The 27,714-nt window shown below is 45.5% G+C and overlaps 1 protein-coding gene across 1 annotated transcript in view; it reads right to left on the reverse strand.

Annotated features, from left to right (window-relative positions):
- Nucleotides 1-27,714, reverse strand: part of LOC119444757 (signal peptide peptidase-like 2A) — a 39,239-nt gene that overhangs the window by 5,245 nt on the left and 6,280 nt on the right. The window contains exons 4-14 of the mRNA XM_049665030.1: nt 26,758-26,838; nt 25,257-25,405; nt 23,915-24,001; nt 22,276-22,445; nt 15,931-16,027; nt 14,175-14,373; nt 13,490-13,564; nt 12,347-12,503; nt 11,786-11,863; nt 10,918-11,072; nt 5,212-5,407 (exon numbers count right to left, since the gene is read on the reverse strand). Of these exons, the coding sequence (XP_049520987.1) occupies nt 5,212-5,407; nt 10,918-11,072; nt 11,786-11,863; nt 12,347-12,503; nt 13,490-13,564; nt 14,175-14,373; nt 15,931-16,027; nt 22,276-22,445; nt 23,915-24,001; nt 25,257-25,405; nt 26,758-26,838 (1,444 nt within the window). The remainder of the gene's footprint in view (nt 1-5,211; nt 5,408-10,917; nt 11,073-11,785; nt 11,864-12,346; nt 12,504-13,489; nt 13,565-14,174; nt 14,374-15,930; nt 16,028-22,275; nt 22,446-23,914; nt 24,002-25,256; nt 25,406-26,757; nt 26,839-27,714) is intronic.

A 27,714-nucleotide genomic window follows, 5' to 3' on the forward strand; every position in this document is an offset into this window, starting at 1 on the left:
TACGTAATTGAAAAGCTGTACTCTTGAAGGCGCAACGCCCAACGGGCTAATCGGCCGGACGGGTCGCGGAGCCCAGCAAGCCAGCACAGTGATTGGTGATCAGTCACTATGGTGAACTCGCGGCCGTGCAAATACGGCCGGAACTTCTGAATGGCAAATACAACATCTAGGCACTCCAATTCGGTGACGGTGTAGTTCTTCTTCGCTTTGGTAAGTGTCCGACTAGCATAAGCGACGACATGCTGCCGACCGTTGCAGATCTGAACGAGCACAGCACCAGTAGTAAAGTCAGTAAAAACTTAAGTTGCTGAAATGCAGCCTCACTGGAATCCGTCCACACGTATGGCGTGTCCTTTTGAAGAAGGGACGTCAGAGGAGAAGCAAGCTGTGCGAAATTCTTTATAAATCGGCGGAAATACGAGCAAAGGCCCAAGAAACATCGGAGGTCTTTCAACGTCTTTGGTTGCTGAAAGTTACGAACCACCGCAACCTTTTGTGGATCTGGTCGTATTACCTGGTTGTCGACCAGAAAGCCCAGTACAAGAGCTTCACGCTCACCGAAGTGACACTTTTTGGATTTGAAAATAAGGCCAGCTCGCCGTATGCAGTCAAGCACGATCGATAAGTGGTGATTATGCTCTTGAAACGTCGTGCCATAAATAATCACGTCATCTAGATAGCACATACACATTTCCCATTTGAGTCCGCAGAGCACTGTATCCATAAACCTCTCGAACGTCGCCGGAGCGTTGCACAAGCCGAAAGGCATAACGTTGAACTCAAAGAGGCCGTCGGGTGTTACGAAGGCTGTCTGTCTTCTCCTTGTCCAAGGGGTGCATGGGAATTTGCCAGTATCCTGACCGCAAGTCAACAGAAGAAAAATATGACGCGGAGTGCGGACAGTCGACGGCGTCATCTATACGTGGCAGTGGGTACACGTCTTTTTTTGTGACGGCGTTGAGACGGCGGTAGTCCACGGAAAACCGCCATTAGTTGTCCTTCTTTTTGACGAGAATCACCGGAGCTGCCCACGGACTGCATGATTCTTGTATGACTCCTTTCCGCAACATATCTTGCACCTGCTCGGCGATGATTTTCCTCTCAGAAGGCGAAACGCGGTAAGGCTTCTGACGAATTGGTGACGCTTGCCCGGTATTGATTCGATGTTGCGTACGAGACGGCGGTAGCGTATTGGTTGATTTTTGGTCTTGCGCAAAATCAAACACTGAAGCGTAACTTGCCAGCACCTCTTGAAGGAGGCGCCGCTCAGCAGAAGGCAGCGACTTGTTGATCATGCGCTCAAAGTCAAGGGAATAATCAGGGTAGGAATCAGGATGGGATTTCGCTCCGTCAGACGGCAGTTCCACGGTATGGACAGTCATCGTAGTTTCTTCGTCAAAGCTTGCCAGTTTAAGTCCTGCCGGCAGAGATATCGGTTCTGTTGAGACATTTACTGTCCACAAGTGGGTAGAGCCGTCGACGGCGAGTACGAGGCAACGAGGCACTATCACATTTTTCTTGAGCGCGTTGTTGAAATTAGGCTCGACTAAACCATAGCAGGATCCCTTACGAGGACTAGAAGAGTGTACGGGTACGAACATTGCTGTCCTGTGAGGGCACACAAACATCTTTCGACACCGAGAAAACGTCCGAGGTATCATTAATGAACTCGGTCACGGGAGTACGCACGGTGCTGCGCAGAGAAATGGCGCCACTACCACAATCCAAAGTCGCCCCACATTCACGCAAGAAATCAATACCTAAGATAACGTCATGGGTAGCGCGTGCGAGCACAGTAAGTTCAGTCGTAAACTTTTGACTACCTATGGTGATCGATACACAACAAACACCAATTGGGCGCAGCATTTCTCCACCAACACCGCGAAAGGTAGCGTTGCGGTCCCAAGCAAAAAATACTTTTTGTCCAAGACGATTTTTGAAAGCCAGACTCATTATCGAGACTGCTGCCCCGGTATCAACTAACGCTACCGTACTCACATTGTCTACATAAACACACACTTTGTTCTTTAACATCACTGCACAAGGGGGTCTGGATGAAGGTGATCGTACTGCGGCCTCGCCCCCATCGGTCGCACCAGCTAGTTTCCCAGCAGTGGCGGTGACCGAGAGCGACGACGCGTGGACGGGGATCGCCATTGTCGCGTCGGTGGCGGGGTAAGGCTGCGGTCGGACATCGGGGAGTCAGCTTGTGTCGCGCGTTCCTGTTGCCGTCGTTGAAAGGAATTGGGGAACGACCACGGCTCGACTGCGGACGTAGGAGGGGTGTAGGCATTAAATCGCGGAGCTCGCTGCTGGCGGTGAGGGCAGTACCTAGCGATGTGTCCAGGCAGACCACAGTGGTAGCAAGTGGGGGGGTCGCGATTTGTCGTCCCCGGTGAGAACGGGCTGGCTGGTTGGTTGTAGACGGGAGAAGGATCCCGAGTAGGAAATCTTTGGGGTGGAAGTGGCCTACGTCCCTGATTTCCGAGAGGGCGCATGTTCCTGCTTTCAAACCGCTCGGTATAGGTCACACGAGGTTCCGGATAACTCTGGCGAGACCATGATGTCTGTGGTGCATGAGAGTGCTGGTCAAAGGCGCATTGATGACACTCATGAGCTGGGTCGGCAACGCGAGGCAGAGCAAGCTCTTCTTTTACGACTTGCCGTATTACCGAGGAGATGTCATCAGATGGGACTGTCAAACTTACAACAGTGGTTACATTGTCTAAGCGCCCAAAGTCTGGTAAAATCCTCCGCATTTTAAGGGCTTCAAACGTCCGACAGTGCTGTCTGAGGTGGGAAGGGGTTCTGAGGTCTTCTTTCGTTATCAGAAAATTATAAACATCTTCTGCGATTCCTTTCAGGAGATGCCCCACTTTATCCTCATCAGACATTGTCGCACTCACTATTCCGCATAATTTTAAAACAGCCTCAATGTAAGTTGTGCATGTTTCGCCAGGTAATTGAGCCCTGCGTGAAAGCGACTGCTCAGCCTTCTTCTTTTTAGACATCGAGTCACCAACGTACTTCTTAAATTCGTCGACGAAATCGTCCCAGGTTGTCAACACGCTCTCATGGTTATCGAACCAGAGAAGTGTGGTCCCGGCAAGAAAGAATACCACGTTCTCGAGCTGTTTCGTAGTACTCCAGCGGTTGTGGCGACTCACTCTTTGGTAGTGCTTCAACCAGTCTTCCACGTCTTCATCCGGCTTCCCCGAAAAGGTGCTTGGATGTCGCTCCGGTGTCGCGTAGCCAGCCTGGCCTGTGTGATGGTCTTGGGGCTCACCGCCGATGGCGCCTTCTCTCGAATCTTCCATGTCCGCTGCCTGTGATGGCAAGCCAGCCAAGCGTCTGCTCCGTCGCGAAGTCGGTAGAGCTGCGTGGTCGTCCAGGGCGATGTACCCAGAACCTCCACCAAATTGTTACGAAGGTGTGGGTTTATTTACAGGTGATGATAGACGAGAACAAATGAAGGGAGCAGCCGAAGGCGAAAACCAGTCCGGTACGATCAACCGCCCAGTTCAAGCGCGCGCTCCACGCCACCTCTTTGTCTTCTTCTAACCTCGGCGCATTTCCGCTACAATATAAAGACACTTTAGGCATATATACAGGGTGTTTCAGCGAACACTTTCAAAAATTCTTAAAGGTTGCCTGTGGCAGATAGCACAATTATAGTTGATGAGCTGGTCTACTTGAAGAGGCGGACATTACTTGCAGAAAAAATTGAAATGCATAATCAAATAATTAACAGAAATTCACTAATTAAGTTTTTAACTAATTGCCTGATGGCCCATATTGCAATTTAAAAATTGTAGCCACGGAGTTCGCAAGGCGGATCCACTTGGAACGAATTCTCGGGATGACACTAGTTTCGAGATATTAATTCCAGAACTTTACGGAGAAGTGCATTGGTGTTCCAGTTAGGTTCTTAACAAAACGTCACTTCATGCATTGAAGCTCAAAATTAACTGGAAAGCCAATGCATTTCTCCGCAAAGTTCGGGAATTAATATCTCGAAACCGGTGTCATCCTGAAAATTAATTCTAAGTGGATCAGCCTCGCGAACTCCATGGCTACAATTTGTAAACTGCAATTTGGGCCATCAGGTAATTAGTTAAAAACTTAATTAGAGATTGTTAATTAGTCGATTGTGAATTTCAATTTTTTGTGCAAGTGATGTCCGCCTCTTCGAGTAGACCAGCTCATTAACTAGAATTGGGCTATCTGCCACAGGCAACCTTGAATAAATTGTATATATATGCAGTTTAGCCAGGTATTTCAAGTTAGATCGAGCCTTATCTTCTGTACCATTTCATACGCCGTGTAAGTTATGCTTCTGTGGCGGCCAGTTTCGGTATTGCAGTGACAAAAGGTAAATTTTTGTCAACGAAAGGCGGTTTTAAAGCCGCGTAAATTGCTTTTGACTCTTAAGGCGCCCTCCTCAATGCTACTATTGCAACATTAACATTAAAGTTAATTAATCAATAATATTTTTTAGCAAATTGTCTGCCATGGCTATTCGACCATCTATGTCCGCCGTGCTGCAAGAACTAATAGTGAAGAAAGCATCAGCGCATAAGTCAAATCGTATTTTTGAGAAAACCTTACTCAACTACTCTAATAAACCCTTTAACATGACTCTCTGATCTAATATTCACAATAAGCAATCAGGTTAGGTTAGAATGTGTATAACGAGGTAAGTAAAGTTCCACTCGAATTACCAATACAGATTCATAGTGCAGTGCATGCAATAATGGATGTAAACAAATAATCATGGATCCCTCCAACTTCGTTATAACGAGGTTTTAATTTATATAACTACTACTTAAATCGGTATTGCGAATTCCGCTTAAAAGGAAGATAAAGATAAATGATTAAAGCTACAATAACGGTGACGGGAAAATTTCTGGAACACCCGGCGCTTGGTAGTTCGAGAGTGTAGTCTCGTGCTCCGATATTTCCATCACGTTTCGCGCTCCTCGCGATTATAGAATCAATTCAGTCGAGGTGAATGCTATATATAATTTAAGAGTGCTGCTTCTTGGACGAGTTGGAATTGTACACTGCATGTGGTGGGGTGTGCTTTTAATGCAAGGACAGACTAAGGCGCCAAGATAAACCAACTGGAGTGCTGCCGTTTGTTTATTTGCGCATGCCTTACTCTCTACTAGTCTTAAAAGCCCGCCCCACCACAGCTCTGTAAGAACTTACTTTCAGAGGTGCGTCGAGACCTTTTCCTGCGACGGGACTTCTTGTGTCGTCCTCCGGTGCCTGTCTGGTCCGTGGGCTCGTCGGGGATGAGCTCTTCGGTCTCCGAATGGTTGGGAGTCCGGTCGCGCTCATTCGTGGGAGGAGGACGGCTGTTCTCGGGCGCCCCCGTTGCCAACAGTGGCGGCGCGCTGGGAAGCTGAGGCGGAGAACGTAAGAAGAATTAACAAGTTGCTGATCTATATAGTTGGTGCATGAACGTAACTGAGTAGGGCGGCGAACACAAAGATTTTTCCTTCGTAAGTGCTCTTCGCCATTGACCGGCAGCCTTCATTAATAATAGTACGCCAAGCATCAGGGTTGGCTGAAGTTTTCTTTTACGAACAATAGTAGCATAACGGTTTTTTTGTGAATAGGGGCCTGGATGACTACGCGAAAAGACACGCAAGCAAGAGCCCGCCCGTGTGTACATTCCTTTTGTGCTCGCCTGCCACGCAAATCTGTTTATATATTGACATTATACCTGTTTATATAAGACTAAGTGATTCACAATAGAGTTCGAATAATAAAGGAGAAAAAAGACACACACAACGTGCAGTAAAATGAAGTATATTGAAATGCCCCAATAATAAAAAATGCATCGTAGGTTCTTGCTTTATTCTTTATGAGAAATTTTGGTGAATCTCCCGTTACATGTTAGTGCTATTTCACATTGTAGTCATCAGAAATTTCTTTCAGTGCTTAATGAAATTTCTTCCGTCTACTTAATGTGTTTCAAAATGGAATTGACCGCCGTGTTCCTGGTTGGTAATTGACGTGCAAGTTTCTTTCGGCTCTTTCTGATGCTTTAGGGATTGTCTTCCGGGTATTTAATGAATTTCAAGTGGGAATTCGCCACTGTGTGTCTGGAATTATTATGGAATGTTGTGAATTTTCTTTTGCGTTTTTTTTATCTTGTGTGTTTGCAGTGATCAGACTTTACTGCCATGCTTGAATTTATTTCCGCGTATGCAACGAGGCATTCGCCACCCCACTGCTAAGAATATATTTGAATCCAGGAAACATGTTTGGGTATTTTCACTGCAATATAAAGTTGTTAGGTGCATATAAACTGTATTATAAGGATTATGTGAGGAACTAAAAAAAAAACTTTCTTGTATGGGCCTCTGGTGTGTTCAACGAGCAGTAATTAGGGGTCCTCCATATCTCACAATGTGCGACCCGCAGGTTAATAAATAATAATATATGGGGTTTTACGTACCAAAACAACCATCTGATTATGAGGCACGCCGTAGCCTGTCCGCTGTTCCGATGGATTACTGAATGCTTCGTCCCCAATGACTTGCTGTTCAACGGTACATTCGAACAAGGCGACACTATAATGAGCTTATCTCTAGAGATAAGACGTCCGATGCGGTGATTTGTTTAGCAACGCCGTGATGCCGCGACATTCAAGAAAACAAAAATGCAACAATTTATTTTGCAGATATTCGCAGGTGCCGCACGTACCAACTGGTTGCGTGTTTATTTGTGTGAACTATTCTTGAAGATCGACATGTATTTCGTTTCCACGGACCATTATGCATCATATATAGCCCCCCCCCCCCCCTCCTTTTTTTTGCGTTTGAATTCTTCCACGGAGAGAAATGTCATTCATGCTGGGAAAAAAAAAAACTAACTGAAAAGGATATTGGGGTGACACTAACTAGCCCAAACGTCTATATCCTATAGTCCTGAACTGACTAAAAACAAATGAAAAAAAAAAAAAAAAGCAAAGCACCCGTATCAGGAAGCAGAAAAAGTTCTCTACGAAAATAAGTGCTACTTTATGGTCAGGGAGTGAAACAGCGCAACAGGCGAACCATCATTGTCTGGCAAGGCGCACAAGTGCATTTGCATATGCGCGAGTTTTCCAGTTTTCCGCGACCTCCGTTCGCGACGCAATGGGCCGCCAGCTGGTGCTGTGAGGGAGCGTCAGTACTGCGAGGTGACGTTCAAAACTGTCGAATTCGTTTTGCAAGACTGAAAATTCGCATCTCAGTTTAGGTTCGCTAATAGGATCGTTTTTCTTTCATGCTGCTTCTAGTGTATGAATCATCCTCCACGAAAAATAAGTGTTTAGCAGTTCGCTTGAAGCGTGTGTCGTTATCGAATAGTGTGCGTCAGTTATGTCTAGAGTTGGGATTTGCGGTACATGTTTCGGTTTTGAAAAATATCTTGATGTTAATGTCAGTTACCTAGATGCATCTGCCAAACTGCTTGCACCTGGATTTCGGCAATTTCGCTGTCCTGAAAAGTCCCAAATTTACATTGGGTGTCCAGGAAGATTACGGATTGTCTCACTTGTCCAGGTTTTCTATAATGTTTCCAGTGAACTGATAAACGTGTTTGTACTGATTTATCCAATAAACTGCATGCAATATGGGTTTTAAATTACCTGCTGGAAATTAGTTTTAGTCTTGTCAGGCACCCCAATTGTTTCCTCAGCCAATGTGCCCATGATGTCCGAATTACTTGCGCTGCTAACTATCTATAATTCCTTCAAAATTGCAAGAACTGTGCAAATTACTACATTTATTTTATGTGCTTCAGGTGTCATACGGTGCCTGCCACAGTGGCTCATGACGGGTATGCCCCCGCTTTCAGAACGTCTCTTTGATTAAAAGGTTAAATTTATCGCCGCTAAGAAGTTTCCTTTTCGTTTCAGGCACTCAACTCACGAAATGCGGGAGGTTTGCCTTAAATCTATCCGAGTATTGCATCTTGGCACACAATACTTTGCGTCTTACGTGCACTGTAGTGTATGATGCATGTAGTACTACTATACAAGGGCGTGAAGTCTTCCAAAAGCGAACGATGGGGCTGGCTATCAAGTCCCACAATGTTGCATACGCTGAGCCCATGCAATAATCAAAATGCAGCATTTGTTTTGGTCACTTTCAAACCTTTTAGTTCCTTCCCTGCGAGCATTATATGCTCTTGACATGTGCTGACACACTTATGCTGCCTCGAGATTCATTGGTAAGTACGAATTCATACCATAGTGGGGCATTCGTTCTCCAGATAACTTCAAGAATATCTTAAAGGACAAGAGACACAGGTTTAGCGAGAAGCCGCTTGAGATGTTCCTAATCAGTTATTTCAATGGTAGACAATAAAGGAGCATGCGTTTTGGTGGCCACAGCATGATAAAGATTTTGATGTCAATAAAAACGAACGACGTAGTTTGATGCTTCACGCGCTCTCCCGGAACGTGTCCCGATTTCTTGGTGTTTTATGTACAGGTTTTGCCCAGATTTTACCAATGTTCTTGTCCAGGTTTTCCCTACTCTAGTTATGCCATGTACACTCGGAAGGCAAATTAAACGCGATTTCTTGGTTCCATTCTAGCACTGATGCCCATCACTTCATGCTTGAAGGCAAGACGATCTACACAGTTTGCTTTATCCGTAAGCGGTTGTGCTTTAGAACATATTGAAAAGTCCACTCAAGGATCCGTAAGTTGCGACAAACTGACTGAAGTCGAAACAGTGTTAAGGCGGCTTGATATGCCGCGATCAAGGGCGTAACCAAAGGGAGCAAAATGGAGGGGGGGGGGGGACAAACGCGAAATCGCCTCCCTCCCGAAAGTTGGGGTTCAAGGATACCTGGCATAAAACGACGTACGACAACGCCGGCCTGCCTAGCCCTCTCCACTCTCTCTACCAGTTAAATGCATGCCCCCCCGCCCCGAAAGAAAAAAAATTCCAACGCCAGTGAGGGCGATGAAACTGCTCACGAAGCACCACCCTGAAACTGAATTTCGCCAACTTCGCCACCACGTTGCATCAACGGATACACTCAGTGACGTTGCTTGTATGTGGATTAACTGCTGGCAGGCAGTTCCCACGATGAGTTTCGAGTTCTTGTGTACCTAACGAAGGTGACTGGTTTCCACGGCCCGACTTTTCTACAGTACTAACTTAATACAAATTTAATAAGGTGTCAGAGGTATATTTATGCGACTTTGTTTTTTTATAAACCGAATATCGAATATTACTGGCTGCTTCTTCACCACAACATGTCTCGAGTCCAGGGCCAATTGGCAAGTTCTCCATGAAAAGCACTAATGTACAGCTTTTGTTTTATTGGACTAATTACGAGAGCCAAACATTAGGCAGAGGATCACAGCCTACGAAGTTTCAGATTTCTTTGAGTAAGTAATAGCTATTTAACGAATATCTATATGAAAATGTAAGTAGCAACACCAGTGTGCACAAAATAAAGAGGTCTACCAGTAATTTCACCTGAAATCATGCCTATATTGCAGAAGTAAGAGACACTGCGCAAAGGCCGCACCAGCCAGCGCGATTGCTTTGCCATCTGGCGAGCGAGGCTCGTACCATCGCCCCTTACCGTGGCGCACTTTGCCGTTAGATGGCAGCATCTGCACATATGCTTGGTGCACATATGCTTGGTGTATATGCACAGTGGGTGTTCTCACTTGCTTGGTGTCTCGACGTGTAAGCGATGTAAGGAACTGATGAGCCAATTTCGAAATATCAACCAACAAAAATCGCCCAAAGGAGCTGCCGGATAAACAAAATGAAATAAACATTGGCCGGATCGCACAGAAAGACTTACATGCACAGAAAGACTAACAGGCTGACTGCTTTTTGATAACTTTTATTTAACGGCAGTGGAACAGTTACAACCAAGCCCTCACAGCTCTGATACTGTGAAACAAATGAAACAGGTGCAGATCAACAACCTCCCCGCGCGGTACTACTGAAAATTGAATATCGTACAATCCAAGCCATGAGACAGCCGGTCAAGCATGCTAGCCTCCAGTGATTTAATGGCTTTGCGGTGTTGCCGCTGTTCAGCTTCATAGTTTGCGGGTTTGCTTGCTCTGCTCGCTCGAGGATGCCGGTTCGACCCCGCCTGCGGCAGCCGCATTCCGTTGCGAGCGGGATGCAAAAACACTCGTGTGCCAAGCATTGGGTGCACATTACACAACCCCGGGTGGTGAAAATTAATCCAGGTTCCGTCACCAGCACGTGCCACGTAATGAGATCGTTGTTCTGGCATGTAAAACCGCTTACTTATAGTATTATTAATTTGATTTGCTGTACCGCGATGCAAAGGGGCAGCACAGAGCGCTTACGCTGACTATGAGAATTGATGCTATATGAAATCGCGGCGATCCATTAAACAGTTAAGTAGAGATGGAGCTTGGCTTTCCAAAGACAAATATGCGTCATTGATAATGATGCATGTGACTGTGATGTCCTGACTTGGATGTTTCACGGAGAAGAATTTCCCCCTTTGAAGGAGCTTTCTTTGAAAATTTGAGGAAAAAAAGGTAATTGATACCTTCATGTAATTTCGTGGAGCTTATCTCAGGACATTTGCGGAATTTGTTCACTATTACCACTACAAAGGATGAATAATCAGTTCTCGAGGAACCATTTTTTATGGCCTCTTTAGAGTATGCTACTTCAGCCACAAAACACGCTTCAAGAAAAAGTATGAAATGAGATGACAGGCACTCGAAGGGCATGGAAAAGTGACTGAACCAGTAATTAACCATCTGTTCTTGATTTTTGTTCGTTTATTTAGTTCAAACAGATAAAAAAAACGATATATAGAAGAAGAGACAAACACGGAGTACAGAATGCAAAGATTAAAGGAGCAGCAATCCGTAATGAGTGATGCATCGAGCCTCACCCGCAGACCGTTCCAAATGGCGAAGAGGTGTCCCTTGTACCAGGCTGTGACAACGGTGGGCACGATCGTGCATGGTACCAGGTAGAGCAGCGCCGGTTGAGCCATGTGCATCAGGTGCAGAGCCAGGAACGTCGCCACCATGCCCACGCCGTACGCTGCGAGACGCCGGACACTTCCTATGTCATGTCTATTCCTGACGTCGGTGCTTTTTAACTTGTGGCCAAAGGTAGAATACAGTAGAACTCGAACGTGCTCCATGTTTTGGGTCATCGAGGGTGGCAAAGATAAGGCTCGAGCTAAAATATTACTAACTACCGTATTGTAATCACGTATTGTACAGATACCCAGAGGAGCGCATCGATTTCTGTAGGGAACATCCATTCGGATAGCTGGTGGTATCAAGAGGACGTCAAAACATCTATTCTCGTGCCGGAATGAAACGCAAGGAACTTAAACAAATTAGTGCGCACATTTTCTTTCCGAAATTTTCGTTATCAACCAATGTGGTTAATTGCTGTAATGCTTCAACGCGAATGATTAATGCACTCTCTGCAAAAGTCTAAAGAATGACACCACGTTATGGATTTGAGTAGATGCGAAATACGTGCTACTGGTCACTCAGCACTCTGTACTGCGAAGCGTTTCTTGCGTGTAGCGCACATGCATCAGTCATTTAAGGGGCTCGCCGAGAAACCAATTCTACTAACCATAAACTGCTGAAATATTATCGCTTTCCCGGAACTTCCGCCAATTGTGCAAGCTGTTGTGATGATCATATTTGCGTCGACACACTGCTGATCAATGCACCGTCGGTCGATCCCCGTAAGGTGGCATAGAGAAGGTAGTTATATCTCGTACTTTCACTTACCGGCACATGAAATGTAGAAGTAAAACCGTTTTCCGAGGGACAGAAGGTCGAATGCGTGGCAATAAGAGAGTAGAAGCCCTGAAAAAAAAGGAAGACAAAAAAGTGGTCAGGCGTGTTTAATTACCAGTCACAAAATAGAGCCGAATCGAAAGTGAATCTTGAGAGTGATATTGAAGAAGTTGCAGTATTATTGTGATTGCTTTAAGCCTAAGAGTGCGATATTGGGGCAACTGCACGACGGAGAAGCGTATGACGCCTCGTTTTATAAACCTCAATGGCACAATTATCGATTTTTATATAGTGTCCGTTTCTGAGTTTACACAGTTGCATTTTATTTGCTCAATGTAGTACACAGCGTGCCGCATAAGTGTGAATGCCACCGCTATCATCGCCGATGTGTGTGGGCTCCTGTCACGATGCAGATAAAGTTAACATAGTTCTGTGATAGCAAGAATTCTGGCCTGCCTCGCTGCAGCCAACGCAAAGGAAAAGCACGCTTTCTCGAGAAACTGCGCGCAGCTTATCAGCGCCTGTTATCAAAAGATGACGGGTGCCGCTCACCGGGCGCCAGGATGTCTCCCAGGCCGAGCATGGAGTACTTGCGCGGGAAACAGGCGTGGTATTTGCCCTTGACGAGCCTCGGAAAGCGCACCACCATGGGGAGCGCCTCCTGGAGGTTGCCGCCCTTCGCCACTTCCACCATCACACTTTCGCGGTTCTGGGAGGAGAAATGCGGAAGGCACTTTTCATTACTCAGTGGATGCACTTCATAAAGAGCCGAATTTTATCGCCTGCAGCCGCACAGACATTGACCTCCGCTGCGTAGCTGGCCATAACCAGAAGCAGCTTATCAACTTGGCAGCGCTCAAAAAGACATGGAGCGAGTTACTGATTAAATTTTGGTATAAAACGAAACCTTTACAGTTTTCAGGGAATACTGAGAAGTTTGACGTAGGCTTAATTAAACATCGAGAACTGCTGGTAGCTGTCAGGTTATGTGTTAGGGCAACACTCATTAGGAAGTTGTCATATAGTGAAGCCGGCGTGACTGCCAGTCCGGGTAATTTCGTCAATGGCACAGTGAAAATCTGCCGTTTTGCACCTGTCCCACATAGTAGGGCTAAATCTCAATCGAAAGCCTTCGAATAAACGGGGCGTTTGTTCAAGTGTGGGAGGAAGGAACGCATTATGAAAGCGCAGGTTAGTATAATTTCGCTTTCTACGTTTTACGCTTGGTGTGCATCTTACAGAAAGTTACGAGAACAAGATGGGGGACAAGTCAGCATACTGTGCGCCACAATGTTCCGAAATCTTGGCTGGCGCTTTCGCCATCGGACGCACCCAATCACCGAGAGATGCCTAACCATTCTTTCAGATAAGGTGCCAACAACCGGGGTCACATTACTGGCGTTTCTTGTTTGAGTATAGCGCCGAGAGGCGTCAGTGGGCGCATTCTGCAGTGTGGTATTGCCACAATGTATAATTGGCGTTGAAATGCTTTTCACGCCCTTATAGCGCAAACAGACACTCCGTGGCACGCATTTCAAGCGCGTTTGGCTGGTTACAGTAAAATAAACGCGTCGACGCTGCAACGGCACCAGGCCGGAAAAGGCATAGCAAGTATATACATTATCAATGAATGCCTGCCTTAGTCATGTATAAGGCACACAGTGCCGAAGTGGTAGCGTCGTTCGGATTGCTTACCGCGCGAAGGAGAGGCGTGATGAAGACGAAGAACACGTCGTACACCAGCAGCAGGGAGAGCAGCAGGGCCAGCATCTGAAACAATACCGGCGGCAGCCCCCACGCGCACTCAGCTCATCTCGTAAATTTCAGAAATACTTAAATCGAAACATTACTTGAAGACTGAGCAGAAAGGAGGAATTACACAGGAGATAAACAGCAGCGAATTTGTAAGGATCATTAACATTGCACAATTAGCTATAGTTGTGGGGTTTTACGTTCGGAACCTGCACGATAGGTTGACATACGAGGGCAGCCATAGGTTGAGAGCTTCGAAATAATTTCTACTACCCGGGTCTCTCTTACGCGTGCCCTAATTTACGTAATTTACGTACGCTGGTGTTTTTGCATTCCGCATCTATCGAAATATACCACTGATTAACAGTTCACAATATAGCCGACCTATTTTTGCTGATTAGTGCTCAACAATGCTTATTTAGGACACGCTGTTGACGGCACACGCGCATGAAAGCGGTATCTCCTGAAACAGTGGGCTCCGTCAATCGTTGCTAAGCGTAGCCAAGGAGGTTTTAAAAAAAAAGTTTTTAGGACCTCCTTGGCCGTGGCCCAGTTGTAATACAGGCCCTCTCTCGTCTCTTTCTTTACAGGCGAACCTGTACTGAGATGCTGGAACGGGAATGTGCACCTTGAGGTTTGGCAGGTGTATAGACTTGAGCATGTTGATGCAGAAGGCGATGCCAAGCATATCTTGCAGGACCCATCCTACGGCGTCGTTGTGACGCAGTAGCAGCCAGGCTAGCGCCACACCGAACGAGACCACCATCAGCACCACCTCTCGTATCTCCATGGGCGCCTGGCAGCAAAACGCCAGCTGCTTGGGGACCCTGCGAATTCCGCGAAGCACTTCGCATCAGACGTGACATTCCGAAGAGATTGGCTATCGTCAATATACATGCCTTTTCACTTTTGATGGCTTGATTCATGGTGTCTTTTACTTTTTTACTCTTGTTCGATGTCGGCGCTCACAGCTATAGCAGACTGGAGCTAATATATTAAAATCTGGCTAAGGCTAACACAGCTGGCAATCAAACACACAACCTCGTCCTCCACTGAGCCATCGTGGCAAGTTCGGCCCCAGTTCCTTAAAACAAAACGTGTTTCCAGTTTATCTCCACCTGATGCAAAAACATTTCTGTCAAATCGGTTTCACGTTTCCCGAGTGCTCGAGTTTTTCGAACTTCTAATGGAAAGCTACGCAGGATAAATACAATCAGAAGGGAGCGCAAATAACGCTGCCTTGGAGTTACACTACTGTTCGTTAATGCGTGCTTCCTTCCGTTAGAAGTTACAAGTGCGAAAGCTTTACTAGTAGGGATGTTCGAATATCGAAAATTCTGAACTGAATCGAATACGAATATTCGAGAGAAATGACAACCATATATCGCATCGAACATGAAACATTTTATAATTTATAAGGAAACTGTATATCGATTGCGCGCATTTCGTTTGGTAACACATTATGGCTGATATACATTATTTGACAGATGTATGAAGTACCCTTTACAATCGGACGTCCGGGAAATTGAAGAGGTTGTAAATGAGAAACACCTGCTTTCAGTTATCGGGAGCACCACTGAAATGGCAGTAATGATACAAAGGAACAGCACATAATCAAAGGCACGTACAGTTATGCGTCCATTCACGAAAAAAAACTGCAGCATGGTTCAATGCTTTAAATGGATTCAAATAGGGTGAGACCTGCCAAAAATGACTTAAGACACCGAATTCTTATATACATGCTACCTAAAGGTTGGCCATTCTTATTAAATGACTGGAAACTATTGGTCAGAAGTTACCTGCCCCATACGTTCGCTCTGTAACTGGTGACGCTGAGCAACAATAAAGGGTCTTGTGCCGCTGAATGATTCAAAACAATTCTCACTTCTTGCGTTCTCTCTCTATGATAAGTGTTCTAATCGCTTACATATTTGAAGGAAGCCAATACTCGACAACTTCTAATAGTGAGTTCTAGTATTAAATACGAATCGAAAAGCAGAAACTATTTGATTCGTATTTGAAATTTTGAATATGCGCATGCCCTTATTTACTTTTTTCTGTCAAAACTTACACGTAAAAAACCATGCTCGCACTTTAGATGTAGCAGAAGAACGATGAAACAATAAAACAGTAGTCGTTAAAGCTAAAGGTACGGCACACACAGTTCGTACTTGCAAATTGGTGTCGAGCGCAATTTCTTAGCTCACAATTTGATTAAGAAAGGAATTGCAACTATAAGTCCCATTTACGGTCTCTTTTGGAGACAATATCTTTTGCATAATGCAGTGATGTCAACGAAACTCAGTCTGTCAGCTACAGTTGCCCGTCTCCAGTAAAAGTATTGGTGCAATGAAGCCTGTAAGAGTAGTTTGGTAATTTCATACTTGGACGTTCCAATGTTGATCCGGTTGACGAGAGGCTCCAAGCAGGCGAGTAGGGCTGCTGCCGATGCTAGGGCGAACATGATGACGATCAAGTGAACTACAAGAAAAAGGAGAGCAGGTTTTAGGGAGTAGCTGAATGCTAGACCTCTGTATGCTTAAGGAGGATTTTTCATAGCTCTAAATTTGCAGTAGACGTTTTATTTATGATTGAAACTACACTAATTTTGACTTAGTGTTGCGCACAAATGGAACTAAGGACAGGGGAAGAGCAATTGGGACAAGATCTAACTTGCAAGTAAGGTTTTTGGTCACATTTACATACATAAATATGGAAACATAAAGGAATCTAAAAGAGACAAAGCGTATATATGAGCGGAAAAATAAATAAAAGAACAGACGAACCAAGGGAGACAAAATTTCCCTTGGAAGTTGGAATGAAGATGCGCATGACAGCGACCCTTTGGCAAGTATGCGCATTGAGTTAGTGTTACTTCGTACAATTCCCACATATATAATGCAATTACTTGTTTAACAGCGATACCCACGGCACGTGTACATATTCTTCTGTTGGAAGTGCGCCTAATCGGCAGAAACTGCGCGTTGCACTGATCTAGCTTGCAATATATAATGCGATTAATGCCCTTAATCAAGAAGAGTATCTCGAAATGAAATCGACGAATGAGGCCGTAGATTGGGCAAATTGAATTCAGTGTTGCAGTAGAGGCATTATTGACCGAATCATGCAAAACAGTTTAAAAAGAAGCGCCAACAAGAATACTTCCATTAGGACGGTTACGGTGTGCAGCGAGCCGAATCAGCTGGAAAGGTATCTTCACTTTGTCTACCCTGGTTTGTAGACCTACGTATTTGGTGACTGCCTTCTGCACTTTTACCAAACTATTAATTTATTGTCGAAGGACATTATGCAACAGCTTATGATTCTCGGGCGGAATTCACTAAACGAACTTACGAACAAATTTTGGTGTAAGACAAATCTTACGAAAAAAGCGTATTCACAAAGCTAAAACTGTTCGTAAGATCGGAAAGCTTGCGATATCCGCCGCTGCAAAGCCGAACGCTGTAGTCGAAAAAATGCATGTAGGTAATGGCAGCGCAGGTGGGAACTTCAGTACTTGCGCCAATAATAAGCGTAAGTTGATTCACAAAACTTAGAAAGCCGTCGAAGCTGGCGAGTTAAGAAGAAATTTCTCCGATAGGTCGGTAGCAGTCTTACGAACGTAATTATGTCTATCTGCGCCGCTCGAGCTGACGCGGGTAAGCGTTAGAACGCGCTGTAGTGGCCGATTGGCCAGAGGCCACAACTGATAGCCGGGGATGGCGCGTGCTTATATTTTTGTGGTGCGCTCTTATTTGCCATCGGAAATTGCTTAAAACAGCTTTAGCGCATAATGGGCGTGCGCTGCTGTGGAAAGTAGTAACATTCCTTCAGTACTGCGAACTTGTGCTTATTGTCTGACGAGCTGTGTTTACGCGCACAATAGCCTGACTTCTCATACTCACGGCACTCCACGGGATAGCAGCAAATAGAAGTGAAGTGGCCGCCGACGACAACCAGCAAGTTTGCCATTTATCTATTTTGAGCTCGTCTATGATTTTTTAACCTTGTTTAAGCTTGCGCACGCTGACAGGGCTGCGCGTGATTATTTTTCCTGACGCCTTTGAGGCTATGCTTTTCCATGTGAGATGAAAGAACGACAAAGCTGCTAAGCGTCCCTAATTGTCAAAAGTTGTTGCTGGTGGACAGTTTGCTACCGTTATGCGTGTTGTTAGCCCAGGTTCTATTAAATTGCTGATTGTTTCCATTCAGCGCTAAGTCGTCACTGTAGTGTCTGTGCCGTGGTTTCCCTCAAGCTGCACCTTACTGAGTGATGGAAGGTATCTATATAGGGCGCACGGAAATCCTGTCTATGATACGAAACGGGACGTCACTGCGATGGCATATGAAAAAAAAAAATGCCGAGTAAAATCACGTACTACCATGGACATGAAAATCACGTGGACTATTAGAACAAGTGCTATATAGCTCATGAAAGGGACGAATCATTGTCGCATGAATTCTCGTGTAGCGAATCGTGTTAACGGAAAGCGTGTGGGTACTCTTTTGTGGGGATAACTTTTCAGTGGACAGCACCTGTCGGGTTGGTTTAGGCCACTCGATTCTATTGGACTGCAAAGATTAATGTGAAGATGAAGCAAACTGTAACCGGTTAGCAGGGTTACTTGAGAAAGCGGCCTGCAATCCAATACATAGAGTTTGACATGACGCCAGCCATTCATTGGTCCAAACGTGCCCTTCGGTGTAATATATACACCCAATAGGCTATCACCTCATATGGGGGTACTAATTCGCGTTTGCCAGAGACATATATTATTCACCTGATTCACATCGTGTTTATTTAGTGATGCACATAAAATGCGCATCTATGGTTGTTTAAGGGTGTATAGATAAGTCCTATGAATTTAGTGAGGCTTCAGACGTTGAACGGATTGAGTGAACGCACGCACGTTATAGGGCGGCTTACAGAGGCGGTAAGTTGTATTTTTGTTCACTCTAATTTCCGTTTGCCTTATCATTTCTACGCTTGAATTAGAACAAAAGAAATCACCGCTCAAGCACTCCGAACAGATGGTTAACCAGCGAAGCTGAAACAGTGCGGCCCCGGTGTTTATCACTGGGTTAATCCCGACGGTACATTAAAGTATTTCTCAATTATTGGTTATGTCTTTGTGTTCGGCTGCGACACGTTCGGCTGTGACGCAGAAAACGACGTCACTCACGGTATGCCCGCAGTCCGCTGTTGTTGCATTTCCCCTTGCGATTCTTCAAAATTAAATTGCTTCAAAATTAAATCTGTCCGTCACGTAAGACAATTAATGGATCATGCTCCCTTAAGCAATGATTCATACCCCCTTAAACGCGGCCTCCCCATTACGACGACAGAAGAGAAGTGAAATTCTACGCTGGAATGACAGGGACAATAGAGCCAGCTCTAGAAGACGACGAGGACGAACGCGGGAGCAGTGGCACGAGCGCGTTCACGCGGTTGCGCCGAGGGGCGCCAGCGAGCCGGCTGTGGAAGAAGACGATGACGCTCGAGCCCTTGCTGATGATAGTTCCTGCGTACAGGCGACGGACGGACGAATCGGCTAGCCATATCAGCTTCGCTGTAAATGCTTTCCTTACGCTTTCATTTCCTTCGTTTTCTGTGACCATCATATGGCTGAGGCATGGGGCCTACGGGTCCCCCCTTTTCCGCTCATTCACTTATATAAATAACAGTGACGCGTATCGCCGGAGGCACGTTCTATTCGCACGTTTGCTTTCGTTGTGTACATATGACGCTGCTAAAGGCACAAATACATTTTTGTTTCGCAAGCGCAAAACCTGCAACATGCCACAGGAAGAGCAGACGACAGAAGAAAAGTAAGAGCAGACGACAGCCATCATCGTCTTATGATTGGCTGGAAATGCTTATTCTAAAACCCAGACCAACATCTGTCCTTGGTAAAATGACGTCACTCCCGTCTTTCAGCTGCTTCGTGCGATGTTCATTCCATCTTTTTCTCCTTTCACTTAAGAAAGCCTTCGCAGGCATTTGTGAATACGGCGCAAGAGTTTTTTGCATATCTGGCGGCCGTCTTACGATGCTCCGTGGCTGCTGCGCAGTAGTTCAGTCAACATGGCTGTGTGGAAAAGTTAAAGACGGCGAAGTTGGCCTGGAATTACGGCGTTGCAAAGATGTTCAGGGGTACTTTCACGATGCCTGTACGACGCTGATTGTAGTGATCAAAATGAACCCTGTCAGCCAGATGGAAGCATTTGTGTCGCTAGAATTATGCTGTCTCAGCGTGTTCTCTACGGGTGGTGCAGATTTGGATCCCTTCGTTCCTTGCATTTGAATGAATCTATGACATTTGTGTGCATTTAGTGGTGTAAGTGCATATCGTATGGCTGGTACTGAAAGAGTGAACGAACTTCACACGAAGGCTGTGGTGCTTTTAGCGTTCGGCTGACAAATCAAGGATTGTTTCATTTATGCGGAACTGCCGTGTTTACTTTCAGCCACAGTGCATGTATCGGTAAATCATCAGATCCTTCTACTTTGCTTCAGTGTTAGTTTCGGATTCGCATGTTTTATAGAATTCAAAATCACTCCGTTATCTTCACGCTGTGTTACTTTTGGCTTCAGTTTCACTTCGTACGGCGATGCCGCATTCGAACGATTACAGAACGGTGTCTACTGCCACTTCGATACCCCCACCCACACCTTGGCCTCGTGCAGTACGGTGCTGTGCAGTATTCTGACGTGCACTTCAAAATTTATGGCAACGTTGGCACTGAGTATCGTGGTGATGTTGACTGATTAGCCTTGGTGAGAGGCCAGTTGGGCTATGGCAGACAGTTTAATTAAGGGATACAGGCCCTGACATCGCCAACCTATGATTTATTACCGGTCTCCAAAATCTATTTGTATGCCCCTTTGTGCATTTCGCCTCTGTCGGAATGCGGTCGCCTGAACCGGCAAGAACAAACTTCTGACCTGGAACGAGGCACCATCATGTTTTATCAGCTGAGGAGAAGCTAAGAAGAAGCGATGAACGCTGATACAATGTCAAAGTGTTGATAAGCAGGGAAGCTTGCAGATGTGGATGTTACATAGTTAAGTTTTCTGTCATAATTTAGGAGTATTGATAGGTACGGCTTCTTTATGCATTTCTTTTTTATGGCTGCTTTAATAGCTCTCCTATAAGCAGTGCATGATCCTATGCGAAGGGAGCGCGCAGTTTCGTCGTCGGTTGGCGCTTGACTAAGTCGTCGACAAGTAGCTGATAATAAGCCTATGCGTGGAATTAGAACCGCACCTGCAACAGCGTGCAACGCGATCACATGCCATTCCGATGAACGTACGGGTGATGGGCCCTGTGCCTTGAGGCCATACGAACCATATATTATGGAACTTATGTTTTTAATTCCTTAATTAATATCGAAATAAAGACATTTAGTAGCTTTGTTATAGGGAGGTGGTGGTGGTGATGTATACATGAGGAGTGTGCCTGGCAGACCTGGCTGCCAATTGCTCCGACAGAGCGTCTCTTTCTGCGCCATGTGTCCAGCAGTCCTGTCTCGCGCAGAAATATGAGCAGAATGCGCTACACTTTCACCGCAATTCGTTTGACGGTGGTGCGGTGAACGGGCGAGCGCGGTTGAGCTTGTCGGCGCTGTAGCAGACGCACGGACAAGGAAGCTGTCGAATAGGGGCGTGCAGTGATTTGTCGGGAGAGCATAGCCTCAACTACAGACGCGTGATGTGCAATCGCGATATCGGTCAACCGCGCTTCTTTCATTCCTTGTCGTTTAATCCGAGTTATGCTTCCTTCTCGCTCTCATACGGATTCGTAAGTTAACTGCGCTGCCACTTCAGTGGCAGGCTTATCTTAGCGTAGGACCTTTTTCGCTAAGAAATTGCGTAAGAACGGCGCAGCTTAGTGAATTCCGCCCCTGGTGTTTCAGAAGACTGGGCGCACCTTTGTCAGTTCACTGTTGCCTCTTTCGTCCCAGCGGCGGACGTAAAAAAATTCATGTAGAAAGCATCTGAGGATGACTGTCTCTCTTAATGGGCCATTATCACCGAAGCAACGTAGTGACAAAGCGCGTTGCCACCGCCGAAACCCGTCACGTAGGATGCGTGTGCTGCAGCTAGGCTCCTCTTTCGTGGTTCCCTTTGGATGCGCTGTGCGTCGGCGCCGCGATGTCCTCACGTGGTGCGTGTGAATATATATATATATATATGACGCGGGTTGAATTCTGCCTGGCACCGTGGAAGTTTTACTGAATTTTTTTTGTCATTGAAGAGTGGTTTATACCCAGTGGCACATATATTGTGACCCACGTTGACATGAAAGAGGTTCATTGTTGAACGGTATCTACCACATACCCACGGTCAGAGGCGCGTAGCGAGTAGCACATACCCTAGTGGCCAAATACCCTGTCGCAAATGCCCAGTGGTGCATAATGTCAGCGGAAGATACCCAGTCCCATGCTTCCTTGAGAGGAAAGTGGTTAGATACCGACACAGACACCGGAAAGGCGCCGCAATTGCAGCCATTGGTGCATCGTTCCACAACTGCGTTATGACACTATGATGGTACCTCGAGGATGACAGAACTCGGTAAATCTGCATGCGCAGAAGCGTTATGATTAATTCGTGAGAAGCACTTCACGAGTGCGGAGGGGATGCATTCGATGGAACGTTCTGATGTTCCTTGCCAGGCGGACTCCCCGAAGCACCGGTAGAATTAGTACATCTTGCCAGGCGGACTCACCGAGGTACCGGTAGAAGTAGTACAGCACGAGCAGCATGACGCTCATGTGGATCACGAACATGATGACCAGCTTGGGAGAGAGGGGCACCGCGAAATCCTCTTCCATCTCGCCCATGCTATCCGAGAAGTCTTGGTCAGCGGGGATGTGCACCAGGGACCCGTTAGATGCGCTAATGTAGAAGAAGAAGAAGACGAGGAGTGAGGTATGCATCTATGCGATACACGAGGGCATATTACTATACGTGTTTACTGTTTACACTTGTCTCAGCATGTGCTGCGAACTACACTTTGCATTGTAGTTAGGATTTTTATCAGAACATCTGGTGGAGAAAAACGTGCGCCAGAAGGACTCACCTCGTTTCATAGACGCGCAGGAAAAGGTAGTACTTGTAATTTCACATATTTCGCAGAATAGTTATTTAATATTTTGTAAGAGGTGCAATGCGTACAACACCTTCCTGCGTTACTATGAAATAGGAAGACTTCTTCGGCCACTTACTTCCCTTTGTTTACGCAAGGCGTTCTTGAACTGAACACTTCACCCACGAAGTTGTCTGAACAGGTATGCAGTTCATAACGTGCCTGCATTATACGTAATTTTTCACTAGCGTTGCGTGTTGATCACGTTATTATATGACCGTAAAATGGCCTCTCGTTTAAACATGTAGCAACTCGCCCCCAAAACAGGCTTAATGAATTTCTAATCCTCCACATTGGGCTGATTTCTTCATCGACTATCCTGCTGAGGCCGAGCAGGCCATTGTGTCATGTGCCTTTATTATGCCTTCTGCTTTTCAGTTCTCCCGTGGTCTTTCAGCCTGGGTTGCTGGCTATCCACTTATAGCCGTTTATATAACTTTTCACGTTTGATGGTCATAAAATGGCCACTACCACGCACACTTCTAGTTTGTTTTCTTTTCTTCGTGCGTACATTTCTTCGAACGCTACGAGAAATCGCCTTAAGCTCTGAATCTCGTTCTGTGGAAGCAGTTGTTCTATTTACTCGTGGTTTCTCTCTACATTCTTAATTTCATATCTTTAGAGCGTTAGGCGAAGGAAGCGCATTACACGCGATATTTAACTACGGCGTTTTTTATGCTTGCTGACGCAATCCTGATGAAAACCGTAATTTAAGAATGTATTAAATATAAGAGGAGCTCAACTTCCATAAGCTTGGGCGTAGTTATTTCTCGCGTTCTGTGTTTTACCACAGCCCACGCCACCAAAACACAGTGATACAGCAGTGGCAGCTTTACTGTGCTGAGCATTTATGTCTTATACGCCACTGATAGGCAGAGCCTGTAACGCCATGCTGAGGTGTAACGATCGAAGTACGTCCTTCGCATAGTTTTCGTACGCAGGTTGAGAGGATTCAGCACACGTAAAGTTGTACAAGTGACAGTAAAGTTTGTTAAATTTCAATGTCGTGGAATAATTACCACAGTCATGATCATTAATTGATACTGAACACTTCTCAGAAGCAGGGCCATTTCAATTACGTTCGAACGAGCAATTACATCTAACTGCACAGGAAACGACTTAAGAATGCAAAATGCATCCATGTCCATGCCTATATTTTTTTGGCCACAGCTTCACGTCCTCCAAGGAGAATACGCAATAAATAAATAAATATGCGCACATGTTTGCGTTTGCTTCTGAAGCCTGGTGGTGGCTTTTGACGGCGCGCCGAGATTTCTTCTTGGGCTTGGTGACCTTCGGCTGGTACCTGCGGTAAGCCACACGACAAAGTGTTAAGCGCTCGTACTTTTCAATGGCCTTCAGATTATTTCGAGCCACGGTGAAGAGATATATCCAGGCCGTTTTTCTAATATATCTGGCGTATCTAGATTACGACCACTGCTGTTGGCCGAGTGCCTGTGGCTTGGACGCATGTGACCTACAAAAGCTTCCTTGTGGATAGGCTGAAACTACTTGCTGAAAGGGTCATTCAGTGGCAGCCGCGGAGAAGTCCAAGGAAACAGCAAAAGTGTCAGCCTGTAATATCTAAGGAATCCATTGCCATAAACTAGACAATTCAGTGCTTTCGGATACTGTATATGGAACAGCTTAGATTTCGGTTCAGTCGTATCGAATCCGCTCAGTTGTATCGAACCTTCGGTGCGCACGCTTCTGTCGTATCGCTTCCAAATCCTGGCCCTACTGATTATGCAAGCCAAAATACGCGGCGAAAAAAAATGTGAATGCCAGTGTTCTCAGCGATAAAAAAACAAGAGGACTAGGGAGCGTGGAAATCTTTAAGACAAGTCATGAAATGGAGAAGAAACCGTGAAAAAAATTTCCAGCACGTCATTGGAAACTCTCTTGTTCTAGTCGCGGCTGCGCTGCGTTTGTCCCATGATTGTTTACTGCGCCTCTCTGAAGTTGTAACGGGAGGGTAGTAGGGCCTGTGCGTCGAGCCTAATATATATTGTTACCCGCACGCGTGTGTGAGAAGAACGATGACCGGTGAACGTGCTTGCGGTCCCGGGTTGGAAAAGAAGACGAGGACGACGCTGAGGTGATTAACCAGCTGGCCGCTGTTGCGCTCACCTTCGCGACCTACAATAAAGGGCCCCCTTCATCCCTAAGGGTCTTAAACGGTCTCCTTCGCACGTAACGGAGTTGTGGAGGTATATATATATAATTTATTTATTCATTTCTATACCCTACCTCACAATCGGGTAGCTGGGACATTGTGTAAAAGGGGCTACGATATGAATAAGCTCGCGAGAAACTGAAATAGACGGAACAAGTGAGAAATCCAGGAACAATGGTAAGGCACAAGGAACATGGAATTGTATTAGAAGCGCGGCTGACAAGGGATCAAACGCCTGCCCGAAAACTTCGTAACAATGAAAACAGTGCGTAAAAGTGGAAGAACGAGCAGAGACGAATGGTGCTCAACTATCGAAGCATTTCTTTTATATTTATCGGAAATTAGCCGCGCGTTGTCCAGCTGCATCAGCGAAGACGGTACTCACTGGGAGAGTTGCACCATGCCGGACCAGAAGGCGCCGCCGACGACTGTTCCCATGGCGATCATCCAGATAACGATGAAGCTCCAGTCGAACGACGTTGGCATCCAGAAGAGCTTCACCACCAGGCTCTGGTTGTTGTGGTCGTCATAGCGCTGCGCATGAAGAGGGAAGCGTGAGCATGCTCATTTGTCCAGCTCGTCTGGATGTAAGATCATCAATGGCCTATGCGTGATAGGGACACGCCGCATACTTCACTTAACTTCACTTTACCTTAAAAACCCCACGCTTCATGCCACACCGCGGTCACAACTGCTTCGCAATGTATGGAAGTTACTAAGGACGTGGTCCTTTCGTTAGCTTACTTTTTTTCCAAGAACACTGCTGTCCCCCGGTGACGTTCTCACAAAATTTGCAATGTGGTGAACTCTGTTCAATCACCCCTTCCATCCCACTTAGAAAGTTTTGCTGCGTGCTACCGCAGCACGCTGCTCATCCAATGAAACGAGCTTGGAATTTTAAATTCGCAGCTAACCACTTGGACAGCTGCACACACAGTCTACAAACAGAAGCTTCCAGGCGGCACAAGCCATGATGTACATATTTTCTTTTTTCGAGAAACAAACTGCTTGCACATTGCATGGCTAATGGACAAGACACGCAGAAGTGCATCACTATCTGTCTGAAGGGACCAGAATTCGCAACATCATTAATGCGGCGAGAGCAAAGATATAGAGAGGAGTTACATTTCGGAGTCGCCGGACGTGAGGCGTGGGTGTATTTTTTCATCACCAGGCTTGTCACTATACACGTACGTTACATGTCTGATAATCGGCGTTGTAATGAAACTCGCAGCGTTTACAGATAAGTGCAAGTTATTGGTGAGTGCTATTTGTAGTCATTGGATGTGTAGACGATCGCAGTAGTCACTCTGTATTTGTAAGGGAACCGTCAGAGGGAGTGCGACCCGTCATCCTCGGGATTTCAGTAATAAAGCACAAAAGTAAAAAAAAATAATGCTCTGACATGCTGAGTTTTAATCATTTATTGCAACATTACATCTCCATGCATGCATACAAGCATAAGCGAGAAGCACACTCCGAGCTCCGGCTCTTATTCACAGGTTTTCACACTCAACGCACAGGTTTATTAATCGTAGCAGTGTGATAAAATTTAGAAGAATACTTAACATGCGTTGTTTACTTTCTTGCTGCCTTCAATCCTATTTTCAAATGTATAGTCGAAGATTAATTTATCACTGATAACTACTTCATATTGAGTGACGCAAGTAGTATAGAAAAAAAAAAACGAACGAAAAATGAAAGAATATACAGCTGAATTCTTGGGACGATTGCGTCAAAAACAACCACTGGCCTTTCGTTTTAGCCATTCTATTCTGACTACCATCCATTTCGAATCAGCGGCAGCATGCCTATGTAGTCATAGTTCATTGAGTGCATATAATTGGAGAAGTTTCAATATTGCCGATTACGCCCAAGTGACTTACCGCAATCTTATGAGCAGTGTCGTTGGCCACAAAACCAACCATGATGTCGAGCTTCTTGATAACGGTCTTCGATTCTTCAGCCTGTGAGAGAAGATTAATAAAATTACCACGTGGTGCCCTTCCTAATTCCTGGAATCATATTAACAGCGTAATAATGGCCGATTCAGTTCATAGCTGGTTATAGTGCATTAATTGCCCAAAAAATGAAGCTCACCGAATTCACCGCAGAAGGGCAGTTAGAGCGCTAAATAAGAATGCAGTTTTCGTGGTTAGAGCTTCTGGGCCTGTAGCCTGAGTGGCTGTTGCCTGAACTGATGTTTACAGTGCTACAAGTGCTACTGTGCTGTGCAGTGATTGTATGCGGTGACAGTGATCTGCTGCATTATATCAGTTCACACTGTTTCTCTAGGGCATTGATGAGGATCATTTGCAGAGGTGCAGCCTTTATTGCATAATTGAAGCAATTTAGGAGGAAATTTTACCTCGGGAGGTTTTAAGCACATGGGAATGGAGAAACCGTTCTGTTCGGTTTACACGGCACCAAATGTGATGACGTTTGTCGGAATTAACAGAAAAAAGATAAGGTCTACCAAACGTAAAGAGGAGATGATAAAAATTGCGACATAATAAAGTTTACAACCCTCTAACCGAGCAATGAAAAACTACATCACAATTCGGTAACCCGCACAGTCGGCGATATACAAAGCGGACAGAACTGATTTATCGTACAGGGCTCCGACTTTTACAAACTGTTACAAAACTCTCATAAATATTGTAACATTTACATGTAAGGTGTAAACCCTAATCTCATAATTGTCCGTTTGAAATTCTCTAACATAATAAGTTTACAATACAGATATATGTGTTCTTTATGCAGAGTTAAGAATTTTAAACTTCGTGCTTCAATTTTTTTGATACTTATAAATTATCAGCAATTTTTGTGACAAAAATTGCGGG

The sequence above is a fragment of the Dermacentor silvarum genome, chromosome 3 (assembly GCF_013339745.2).
Source record: "Dermacentor silvarum isolate Dsil-2018 chromosome 3, BIME_Dsil_1.4, whole genome shotgun sequence".
Classification (NCBI taxonomy): Eukaryota; Metazoa; Arthropoda; class Arachnida; order Ixodida; family Ixodidae; genus Dermacentor; species Dermacentor silvarum.